This window comes from Trichechus manatus, unplaced genomic scaffold, assembly GCF_000243295.1.
Source record: "Trichechus manatus latirostris isolate Lorelei unplaced genomic scaffold, TriManLat1.0 scaffold00069, whole genome shotgun sequence".
NCBI classification, from domain to species: Eukaryota; Metazoa; Chordata; class Mammalia; order Sirenia; family Trichechidae; genus Trichechus; species Trichechus manatus.
In genome coordinates, this window is record NW_004444005.1 from 3192683 (window position 1) to 3204408 (window position 11726).

An 11726-nucleotide genomic window follows, 5' to 3' on the forward strand; every position below is an offset into this window, starting at 1 on the left:
TCACCATGAGTCGGAATGGACTCGATGGCAACTGTTTTTTGTTTCTTTGTAAACAACCAACCAACACCTCCTCAACACACACAAGACACATAATGTATTTAAAATGTTAAGCGATCTCTAAGTGCTGGAATTAAGATGACTTTTATTTTCCTCTGTGCTTTTCAGTATTTTGTAACTATTCTACAGTGAACAGAGTACTTTTATAACAAACCAACAAAGAGTTTTAAAATGTAAGACTTGTTCTCCAGCAAGCTGAAAGGAAATAAAGTCCAGATACGAGAAGGATCAAGATACTTATTTAAGAAACGGACTTCAGAGATCACCTACAGTCTAGAGTTTAGATTAATGGTATTGAAGATATGGTCTGCAGCCCAGTGCTGGTTCATGAACCAATTGTTTATTACTGAGTAGTGATGAGATAAGTACAAAAGTTGAGAATAAGCTTTTAGGAACTTTTATAAGAGTTTGATATCACTATTACATCCAAATGTGTGATCGTTTTTCTAGTAAGTAATTTTTGTTTTTTATAAAAGTATCAGTCTGTGACCCAGTTGGAAGATTATAAGAAGTTGGCAGCCTATCAGTTTACCTATTTAAAAATATATTGATCTTTGAAATTTAGAAATCTGAGAATCACTGATTTTATCTAATCTTGTCTAATCCCTCATCCAGTGCCTAACAAATTTAAAAAGTGCCTACTAGTTGCCAAGTAATGTTGTAAATGCTTTACAAGTATTTACTGGTTTAATCATCATAACCCTGTGAGATAGGCACTGTTATTATTCCCATTTCACAGATAAGGAAACTGAGGCATAGAAGTTAAGTTACTCACAGCTTGTAGGTGACAGAGCTGGAATTTGAACCCAGGCAGTGTGGCTTCAGAGGCTGTGTTCTGAACTACTATCATATTCAGCCACTCAGCAGCCACTTTTTATATTCAGAAGCCTTTAAAAAGTATATAACATTTTTAATGCATGATTGTCTACCATGTTTATCAGTAGAGGGTGTTATTGGCAGTGTTGGGTAGGACAAGTCTGAATAGGATCCCTGCCTACTTGCCCCACTCACTAAATGTCCCACCTCCCTAATCATTGTAACATTATTAGAAACTGCCTCGCATTTCTGTTTTCTTCCATTGTTTCTTAACTGGGAATGCTCCCCTGGTTGAAAACATTCCAGAGATGGCTGAGCATACTCCCTTAATAATAAAGTTCTTCTGTTGGAATCTGCTTTCTAACTTACACTGGTTGGTCTTAGACCTGTATTTCAAGACCAGCAAGGTCTTCTTTTGTTGTTGTCGAGAATATACACAGCAGAACATAACACTAATTCAACAATTTCTACATGTACAGTTCAGTGACATTGATTACATTCTTCAAGTTGTGCAACCATTCTTACCCTCCTCTTCCAAGTTGTTAGCAAAGTCTGCTTTTCAGCCAAACATCTATTTGTGCACTGATCTGCCTGTAGGATTTCTGGAGCCTTCCATTTCCTTCTTGTTCTTCTTAGATCAGCATGTCAGTATCCTTCTTAAAATAGGGAAGGCTATTGCATCATTTATTATAGATTCTGTATTTCAGCTACTCATAACCTGGAATTACTTTGGTAGCAAACCATACTGTTAATCCTCTTTGCACATGTTACGGATTGAATTGTGTCCCCCAAAAATTGTGTTGTAAATTCTAACCGCTATAATTGTGGTTATAATCCCACTTGGGAATGGGTTTTTGTTATGTTGATGAGACAGGATTAGTGTACGGTATGTCTTAAGTCAATCTCTTTTGATATATAAAAGAGATTTAAAAAGCAAGAGAGAGAGAAGCAGAGATGAGGGAAGAGAGATGCCAGGCTACATGAAGATTGCCCAGGAGCAGAAGCTCAGAAGAGACAAGGACCTTCCCCTGAAGCTGGCACCCTGAATTCAGACTTCCAGTCTCCTAAACTATGAGAAAATAAATTTCTGTTTGTTAAAGCCATCCACTTGTATTTCTGTTATAGCAGCACTAGAGAACTAAGAGCTTGACTTACTTGAGCCAGATCACCTTCATCTGGTTTTTGTACAACATAACTCTGTGGCATGCCATTAGATACTTTTTCCATATTGACATGGATCCTTTAATCAATTAATTCATTGTTGGCATTAAGCTAGTTAACACATCTATCTGATTCTGTTGTGGTCAGACCTGTATGCGTGTATATGGTAGATTGTGATAAAGGATCTGGGATAATGGGATAATAGACGGTGAGGAGAATTTGCTTTTAAATAATTGGATTTGCCTCTTAAGATTGATTCTTTCTATATGCTAGCTGACACAGTAATTTTTAGGAAAAATTTTTTTCTCAGAATTATTCAAAAACAGCTAAAGATTTGTGATAACAAATAGATGTACAAACAGGTCAGAATTTTATTAGAAGTAGAGTTGTGTCTGTTAGAAAAGTCTTCCTGTATATTGAATATTCTTAGAGGGAAATAGGCCATCTCTGTGGACCCAGGGGCTTGGTGGGATTAAAGGACAGTAGTTTGGGATTGAACTTTTATTTTCTTTTTTTTTTTCTTGTGAGGACGACCTCTTTTCATTCACCAGGATTTATCCTGTTAACTAAGAAAAAGCTTTATTCTTTTTTCTCAGCTTGCTGAACTAAAGCAGGAATGTCTTGCTCGCGGTTTGGAGACCAAGGGAATAAAACAAGATCTCATAAACAGGCTCCAGGCATATCTTGAAGAACATGGTGAGTGCTTTGTGGCAGCAAGGAGTGATGTGAGTGAGGAGATTAATTTTTCAGGCTCTGTCACATAGAAGCTTTCTTCTTTTCATTTAGATCGTTGGTGATGTAAGTGCTTAATTAACTACATCAAGGAAACTGTCTCAGTCATCCATAACAGTGGCTATAATGCAAAGAAATAATCCTTTTTTTTTTTACATCGTAATTTTATTTGAGCAAGTTATTTAAAAGGTAGCATGGTAATACAAGTGTATTAGCCTGAGAATTGGAAGACTTGAGTTCTAATTCCTGTTACGGCAGAAATGTACTAGGTAACTTTGGACAGTCACTGTTTACATGGCTAAATGTCTGATCCTGATCTATGAAATGAGAAAAGTGTTTTCTTCACCCTTGAAATCTATACAGCTAGGTAATCTCTGGTGCCTTCTATCTCTGACATTCTCCAAATCTGCCCTTTAAACCAAACAAAATATGTTTAAGGCATACTGTCATCCCAGGTCATATAAGTCCCCTCTCCAATTTTTATTTATATATTTATTCCCTTTTATTTCCACTCCTCATTTTACTCCCTCCACCCCTTAGGCAACTATTCTAATGTGTTTGGTATGTATTTTTTATCTTTGTGCTTGTGAGCCAAGTAGTGTTGTTTGGTGTACAATATTTTTATTTATATAAATGGTATAAATAAAATAGCCTCATTTTGTTTCTCACTTTTTTCACAAAGTACTGTGTGTTTTAAAGATGAATCCTTGTGGCTTGTGGCAGTGTGTTCACTTAGTCTGTTGATTCTAGTTGCTGGATAGAATTCTGTGACGGATAGCCACCACATGTCTACTTCATTCACCCAGTGACAAACACTTACATTGCCTCTAAGTCCCTGCTGCTATAAGTAATACAGGGATAAACCATTCTTTCTTGTCCCCTTATGTTCCTGTGTGAAAATCTTTCTGGGACATATACTCAGAAATGGAACTGCTGGGTGATACGTGTTTGTAAATGTGTACTTAATATGACCAAGCATTGCTGAATTGTTTTCCAGAATTGCTCCATAAATCTATAATTACATCAGCAGTGCATGAGGGTTCTTGTATCTGCACAGACCTAAACTTGGCATCGTCCTTTCAAGTGTCCTGATTTTGCTAATCTGTTTTATTATTTTAATTTAATTTCTCTAATATTAAAAAAGTTTAAACATTTCTTGTGTTCACGGCTGTTTGGGTTATTCTTCTTTGCCTGTTTTTCTATTGGGGTTCCCATCGTTTGTTTGTTGGTTTACAGGCCTTTCGTTTATAGTCCAGTAATTATTCCCTTGTTGGTTTTAGACACAAGTATCTTCTCTGTCGACTTTATCCATGGTATCCTTCATTATGTAAAAGTCCTTAATTTGAAAAACCTTCATTTTTTTGCCTGTTGTTTTTGCTTCTGGGTTTTTAGAAATCTTCCCTATCAGTAAAGCTCAGAGATATTCTCCTGCATTACCTTTTTGTAGTTTCACCTCATCACGTTTAGTTCTTCAGTCCCACTGGAGTTCAACTTTGTATTAATGTTAGGTAGAGATACAGTTATTATCTTCTCCGTATGGAACAAATTTTATATGAGCATCAGTTCTGCCTTCGTTATTGAATTTTGTTTTAAGAAAGTAAATGATTGTAATTTTAGCCCAAGTACAGTGACCTGAATGTTTTAATATTCTGTAGCTGAAGAGGAAGCAAATGAAGAAGATGTACTGGGAGATGAAACAGAGGTGAGTTGGAGAGACTAAGGTTAATTATTGGCCTGGCAGTGTGCCACTGGCTTGGCCACATTGCTTAACATCACTCATTAGAGGACTTAGGTGCTCACTCATTAGGGGAGCATAAAAAGGGAATGAAGGTCCTGAGAAGCTGGTTATTTTTGGAGTTCTGATATTCTACTGTTGGTGGATATTTACTCTTGATTTATGTTAACCATTCTTGTTTCATTTGGTTTTAGGAAGAAGAACCAAAGCCCATAGAACTGCCTGTCAAAGAGGAAGAGCCCCCTGAAAAAACTGTTGATATGTAACTATCCCTTTTTTATAATCTTAGTACAGAGCAGACAGTTCTGGTTTTATTGGGTTTAGTATTTCACTCTGTTTACCTCTTATGCATTCCCATTGGCCTTTTCATTTCTGATTAGGTCATACGTTTTCAGAAGAGTCTACTTCACTCCAAGTACATGGTCCCAATGAAGCAAAGCAGTTTATCTCTGAGTTATATAGTAGGTAATTAGGACCAGGTGACACTTGAAGCCCAGATGCAAGTTAGTTTTGCTGATCTTTATTGTTCTTTTATACAATCACCATAATAGATAAATGTTCTCCAGAGAAGAGTAAAACTATGTCAGGAGTTTTGTAAGGGAGGACAGTGTTGGGCAGAGATTGTCTTTCAAGCAACACTATTCTCTCTTGCTTTTTGATTTACAGTGGAGGAGGGGAGGAAAGTACTAGAGTGGAAAGTGGATCTCAATTTATTTAAACTATCCTAACAAGGTTAATCATAAATATCTTTTATTTAGGGCTCTTTCCACAAATGTCTGACCATTTTATAGTCTAGTACATTGAAACAGTTGAGTTCCTTTAAAAATTTTTGTTCCTCATAGCTGTATTAATTCATTTAATTATAAAAGGCAATATATGTATTAATAAAAAATCAGGGCGTGCGTAGAGGAGTATGTAAATTATAAAGTTAGTACCCCTTGTTCCCAACCCCATCTGACTTCCCAGAGGTTTTTAGTATATCCTGGAATGTTTTATATATGGTATGTGTATGTATATGTATGTGTCTGTCTTGATTGTTTTTTATATGTGGAGATCTTTCTGTATTATCAAATCATAATAATGATAATAACAAAGTCCTTATTTACATGTTAGTTATTATATCCTAGGCATGGTTCTAAGTGTTTTACATGTATTCTCATTTAATCATCACATCAACCCTATGAAGTAGTAATAATTATCTTAGTAAGTGGTAGCGTCTCTTTTGTTAACTTGTTATTATGGAGTATTGCAATTATATACAAAGCTTCCCAGAATAGTATAATAGACCCCTTCATGTACCCACCTGGAAAAGGACATCGTGCTTTGTAAAGTAGGGGATCAGCAAAAAAGAGGAAGACCCTCAACGAGGTGGATTGACACAGTGGCTGCAAGAATGGGCTCAAGCGTGACAACGATTGTGAGGATGGCACAGGACCGGGTAGTGTTTTGTTCTGTTGTACTTAGGGTAGCTATGAGTCGGAACCGACGTGAGGGCACCTACCAACAACATGTGCCCACCACCCAGATTTAGTAGTTATCTACCTAGAACCTTTTTCTTTCTAACAGCATTCTGTGCATGAGCAGTAGTTTATTTAAGTAGTCTCCTGTTGATGGACATTTAGAATATTCAGAGTAGCAAAACACGCAGTGCTGCATGTCGACGTGTCTTAGTCGAACCGTTTTTATACTAATATAAGTATACCCATAGGATAAATTCCTAGCAGTAGATTTGCCAGATCACAGAGATTGTGCATTTAACGTTTTAATAGATTATGTCAAATATTACTGCTTTTTAAAGCCAATTAGTTACCTTTCCATCACAGGAGGCATATTATTAGATACAGTGCTTTGATAAAATGACTTAGTGGAATAGCTTTCAAACAGAGATGTTTGGGGACTTCTGGGCAAGAAGGAAGATCAAGTACATACAATGATAACTGGCTTGTGTGTTAAAAATAATGGAGTTTGAAATTTTGTGGAAGTTCATTAGCCTTAGAATATGCAAAATGTATGCAATTGTTTTCTTCATGGCTTTAATTTTATCAATAAAGTTCAAAACAAGTAAGGAAATTGAAATTGTGTTGGAGCAATTTTGCTTTTTAGAAGAATAGTTATGGTTAGACTAAAGTATATTAGTTCTTAAAGTTTGGGGTGTGTTTTATATGTGACTATGGGTAGGAGAGGCAAATTTCTCGGTGAAGAATAGAAGTTTCCCAGAATTTGTGTGTTTTTATTGCTTGAGTTTAATTGAGCCTAAGGGAATTGGAGTAGAACGGAAGGAAGCTTCTTCTCCGAGGTTCCCTTTCTGCCATGAGGTGTACTGCAGTGAGTGTGCTTCAGGATGGGAATGTGGAGGAAGTCATTAGCCTGGAGTTGGAGAGCACTGCTCTCTTAATGGCATTGGACTTCAAGTAAACATTAAGTTTATTTGGCTGTTTCTGCCTGAAAAGGATAGGGAGGGGTAGGAGAGGAAGAATGGTCAGGAAATGGTAAAAATTTAGAAATTTATTAACTAAGTCATATTATCCAGGGTTAATTTTAGATCCTTTGAATATTCAAAAGGAGATCCCCTTTATTCATCTTTGGCATAAGGTTCTCCAGAAAGACACCTCTGTTTCTAGTTTGATTTCTTTTTTTCTCCCCAGCTAAGGCAGTTAAATATTGTAGAACTTAGTTATGGTCAGCAGGGGGCACCCATTGCTTGTCTTTCAGTTCAGGGACCTCCAACAAAAGGATGGAGGAGAGAGTAAGTTCCTGTTCCAGAATTGCTTCCTCTGAAAATGTCATTAAACCATTACTACCTTTCAGGCCATCAAATGGGAAAAGTGTCCAGGATATGGGAACAAAAACCGCCCATGTCTCTAAATGAGGGACCTTAATGAGACTGGTTATGACCCATGGTTTTATGGGAGTTGTTTGGTGGAGGGTTAATGCCCTTCCATTTATCCTGGATACTTCTGAACTTTGTCTCCCGCCCCTATGGTCCCCCCTCTTTTATTTTCTCTTAAACCTTTTGACCAGTAACTTACCATGTTTTCCTAACTCAGACTCCACTTGGCCTTTTTTTTTCCCACCACCTTTGGCATTTTTATTTGTCCCACTTTGGCTGTTCCAGCTGGTGCTACAGGCCCCATGGGGAAATAAGGGATTTGTAAAAAAGGAAACCAGGGCCTGTAGAACATTCATTAATTGTTGTTGTGTTGAAAATGAGGGTTGGAGGAGTAGACATTAGTCCAGAAGTAAATTAAAAGTTCTTAAAGCAAATGAAATGGATTATGGTACCGCTTGAGTGTTTCCCTTCAGCCCAATATTTTTAACCAGACTTCTCTGATTTCTTTCTTATACCTTAGATAAAGCAGCTTGGCTGTTATTAGAACTCTTCTTAATAGATGACAGTTTAAGGAGCCAGAGTTCTCATGGGCTTCATGTTTTGTTTTTAGGCTAAGGGTTGGTAGAGACATACAGGGCAGAGGACATGATCTAGGTGAATTCTCATATAGCCGTAAGGTTTTGGTTTACAAAATCAGTTTTTTTATTTAAAAAAAAAAAAAAAAACTTTCTTCTTTTCCAGGGCAGCAGAGAAGAAAGTTGTAAAGATTACATCTGAAATACCACAGACTGAGGTAGGTATTTGCTTTCTGGTACATTCCTGCTCCCTGTTAGATGGGCAGTCTCTACATTTATCTCTCCATTTCTTACATTTTATTCTATTTGCATCATTATTTTAAAAAATCTCCTCATAGGCAGAAAAGTAGTATTGTCAGATTTTGGTGTTGATATGTTTCTCTACCAGCTATCCTTAGGAAAATATTTGGGCTAGCATAGTGGGTAGCCACTTTTGAAGCCCTAGTCTTTTTTATATGTAATCCTATGGTCTTAATGATACCTCTAAGATGTTTATAAGCCTAGGATCAGGGTTAGGGAGGATTGTAGTTTAAGAGAAGAAAGTAACGAGAGAAGATGTCACTCTTAAATTGTTACTCACTAGCAGATGAGATTGAAATTTCTCTGGGTTCTGTCTCCAAGATCTCTGAAAATAGGTTGTAGTTGAGATCTTGTGTTCTGTTTTGTACCCTTAAAGTAGAGAATTATTAAACCCTTTTAGAATGACATAGGACAACACTGCCTCATTTCTGAGCCACTGTATTGGAACCAAGCTCTTCTTTGATCCCTTTTCAAAGGTCAACCAAAACAGCTTTTGGTTTGTATATAATGTGAGTTTTATCCTATTTTATTCCTTTTGTTTTTTAGGGCATGAATGTAATGTAATCTTTTTATGTTTGCTTTATTGAAAGGGCTGTTGAGTTAAGCCTTAGGATAGATAGAATCTGATATCCTCTAGGATTGTCAGTATTGTCAGTTGTCAGTTAAGATCTTAAGAAATTACTGCTCATGTTCTAAAGATACCCATCTCTAACCAACTTTTCTTTTAAAAGAAGCAAACCAGAAATTGAGCTTTTTTCTTCCCCTTCTTTTATCTGTTATCACTTAGAGAATGCAGAAGAGGGCTGAACGATTCAATGTACCAGTGAGCTTGGAGAGTAAGAAAGCTGCGCGGGCAGCTAGGTAAGTGTCCCCAGCCTTTTGGACCTGAGATGGTTTTAGACATAATTGTTGATTTTAGTAGAATAGAGGCCTGCTGAAAGGAAATGAACACTCTCTTGGCCCTGTTCAGAACCTCTGCTGATTGGGATGTAGTAGCTATAGAGTGGATTTTATTATTGAGCAGGGTTTTTGTAATAGGCAAAAATCAGGAACTGACTTCTACTCCTAATTCTGATAAGGCTTCCTTTTAGGTTATTCTCTGGACTTGTGAGAAGAGGAGTAAACTGAACCTCTTTCATGGGGTTGTTAGAATTAGCTAATGATTGCAAAGCTTGAGATCACAAGCGAGAAGTGCCATATGTACACTTGACACGGAGACAGACAACCAGGAGTGTGAACAGCTTCCTAAAATTTAGCATGTTTTTCTTTCTACAGGTTTGGCATTTCTTCAGTTCCAGCAAAAGGTATGGGTATAGAGACTCTTCTGAGAAAGTTACCTTTATATTCTTTCTTTTCTGGCACAACAGATTTCATTTCTCCTAATTAGGGTGAACTTGTTAGCTTTAGAAGACCCTAAGAGGTTAAACCATTCACTTCTTTGCTAGGCAGATAAAAGGAGAAGGCCCTGAAGTTACAAGAGGGTAGGAGGAAGTGCCAACATTTGTCTTTCCTTTTCTTGGACATCTTCAGAGAAGTTTCTAGTATTTTTCTTGCTTGTTCTGATGTCTCAAATCAGCGTGTAATTTCTGTGCACCTAACCAGTATGAGTGATAAAAGGGAAAAAAGAGTATCTTTTATCTAGTACTTCTACTTCTAAAAATTTATTTTAAGGAAATAATCTCGGGTATGCTTAAAGACTTAGCCACAAGGATTATCACAGCATTGTTTATAGTGATCAGTAACTGAAAACATAATGTACAATAGGGAATTGGTTAAATAAATGGGTACCATAGTATAATAAAAGACTGTGCACATCAAAAATGATGTTGAAGAATATTTGTCAGAAAAATATTAAGTGAAAAAAGCAAATTACAAAACAGTATTAACAACGTGTTCCTATTTTAATAATTAAAAAAGTGCATGTGTAGATAGGAAAAAATATTAAAAGGGTATATCAGATTGTTAATACTCATTATCTATGGTTGGTGGAATTTTGAATGACTTCTCTTTGTCCATTGTTTTAAAATTTCTACAGTGGATATGTTTTACTTTTGTAATAAATTAGGAAAAAAGCTAAAGTTATTATTAAGAAAAGAAGAACATAGTCTTTGTTTACAGGGACTTAAAATTTAAAGATAGTCTCTTAATCCAATAATACAGTTTTTCTAGTGACCTGTGAATAGTTTCAAATTTGGTAAGAAAATGTTCCCTAAAGATCTTGTCATAGTGTTTTGCTGTACTTTTAAAAAAGCTAACAAAATTCTGGCCACTATGATTAAGTGTTTTAGAAACAAAATATTTTCTGACTCTTGGTTATATCAGTAGAGATACAACAGTAAAGGGACAACAAAATTATTAAAGACTTTAGTTAGATGTAAAGACATTAAGTGCTGCTGTTTGAGGAAAGATAAAAGCTCAGATTAGTTCTTAGTCTGAAAAGGAAACTTGATCAATAAAGTAATGTATAGAACAACAGCAACTCAGAAGATAAGTTAGGAACCTTAGGGGGCAGTGAGTTTATGTTAATGGGGGAAGAAAAACTCAGAAAAGGAGGGTGAGAATGGTTGTGCAACTCAAAGAATGTAATCAATGTCACTGAATTGTACATGTTGACTTGGTGTGTGTTTTGCTGTGTATATTCTCAACAACAACAAAATAAAATTTAAAAAAATGTATAGATAACATATTTGCATTATTATTCATACAATTCTGGCATCCTGAAACTACAGAGCTGCTCTTAAAAGTCATAGAATTTGGGAGCGTTTTAAAAGGAGGTATTATTCTTTGAATGAGAACATAAAAATACCCAGCAGTTCCTAGCATGTGGGTTGTGATAAAAGTTGAATCCGTACAGGAATGTTTACAGTGGAGAGTTAGGGAACTAAGTATAAGGTTGAGATTTCTTAAAATTCTGTAAAGTTTGAAGTAAATTATTGACTGGGTTAGAGTTGAGCCTATAGGCCTATTTACTATTTCCATCTTGGTGCTAATTTCAGGACAGAACATTGGCCTTAAGAGGCCATAATTTCAATTCATTATAATAGTAGCTATGTTCTTTTGTTCAGATACCTTTTTTGAACAGCTTTGTTGAGATGTAATTCATCTACCACACAATTCATTCATTTAAAGTATACAAGTTGATTTTATTATTATTTTTTTTTAGTATATTCACAGGGTGTACCACCATCATAACAGTTTAATTTTAGAACATATCATCCCAAAAAGAACCCCTATACCCATTATCAGTTATTTGCCATTCCCTTTTTCCCCCAGCTCTAAGCAACCACTAATCATTTTCTGTCTCCATCAATTTGCCTACTGTGGACATTACACATAAATGTAATCATATAATATGTGGTCTTTTCTGACTGGCTTATTTCACTTACAGTGTTTTCATGATTCATTCATGTTGTAGCATGTATCACTACTTCATTTCTTTTTTTTTTTTCTTTTTTTATTGTTGTGCTTTAAGTGAATGTTTACAATTCAAGTTAGTCTCTCATACAAAAATCTATACATA

General features: G+C 35.9%; 1 protein-coding gene across 1 annotated transcript in view; it reads left to right on the forward strand.

The window, feature by feature from the left end:
* The window catches only part of SARNP (SAP domain containing ribonucleoprotein), a 53674-nt gene that overhangs the window by 9385 nt on the left and 32563 nt on the right, over positions 1–11726 (forward strand). Inside the window, exons 2-7 of the mRNA XM_004379959.2 lie at positions 2631–2730; positions 4422–4468; positions 4696–4763; positions 8073–8124; positions 8994–9067; positions 9482–9510. Of these exons, the coding sequence (XP_004380016.1) occupies positions 2631–2730; positions 4422–4468; positions 4696–4763; positions 8073–8124; positions 8994–9067; positions 9482–9510 (370 nt within the window). The remainder of the gene's footprint in view (positions 1–2630; positions 2731–4421; positions 4469–4695; positions 4764–8072; positions 8125–8993; positions 9068–9481; positions 9511–11726) is intronic.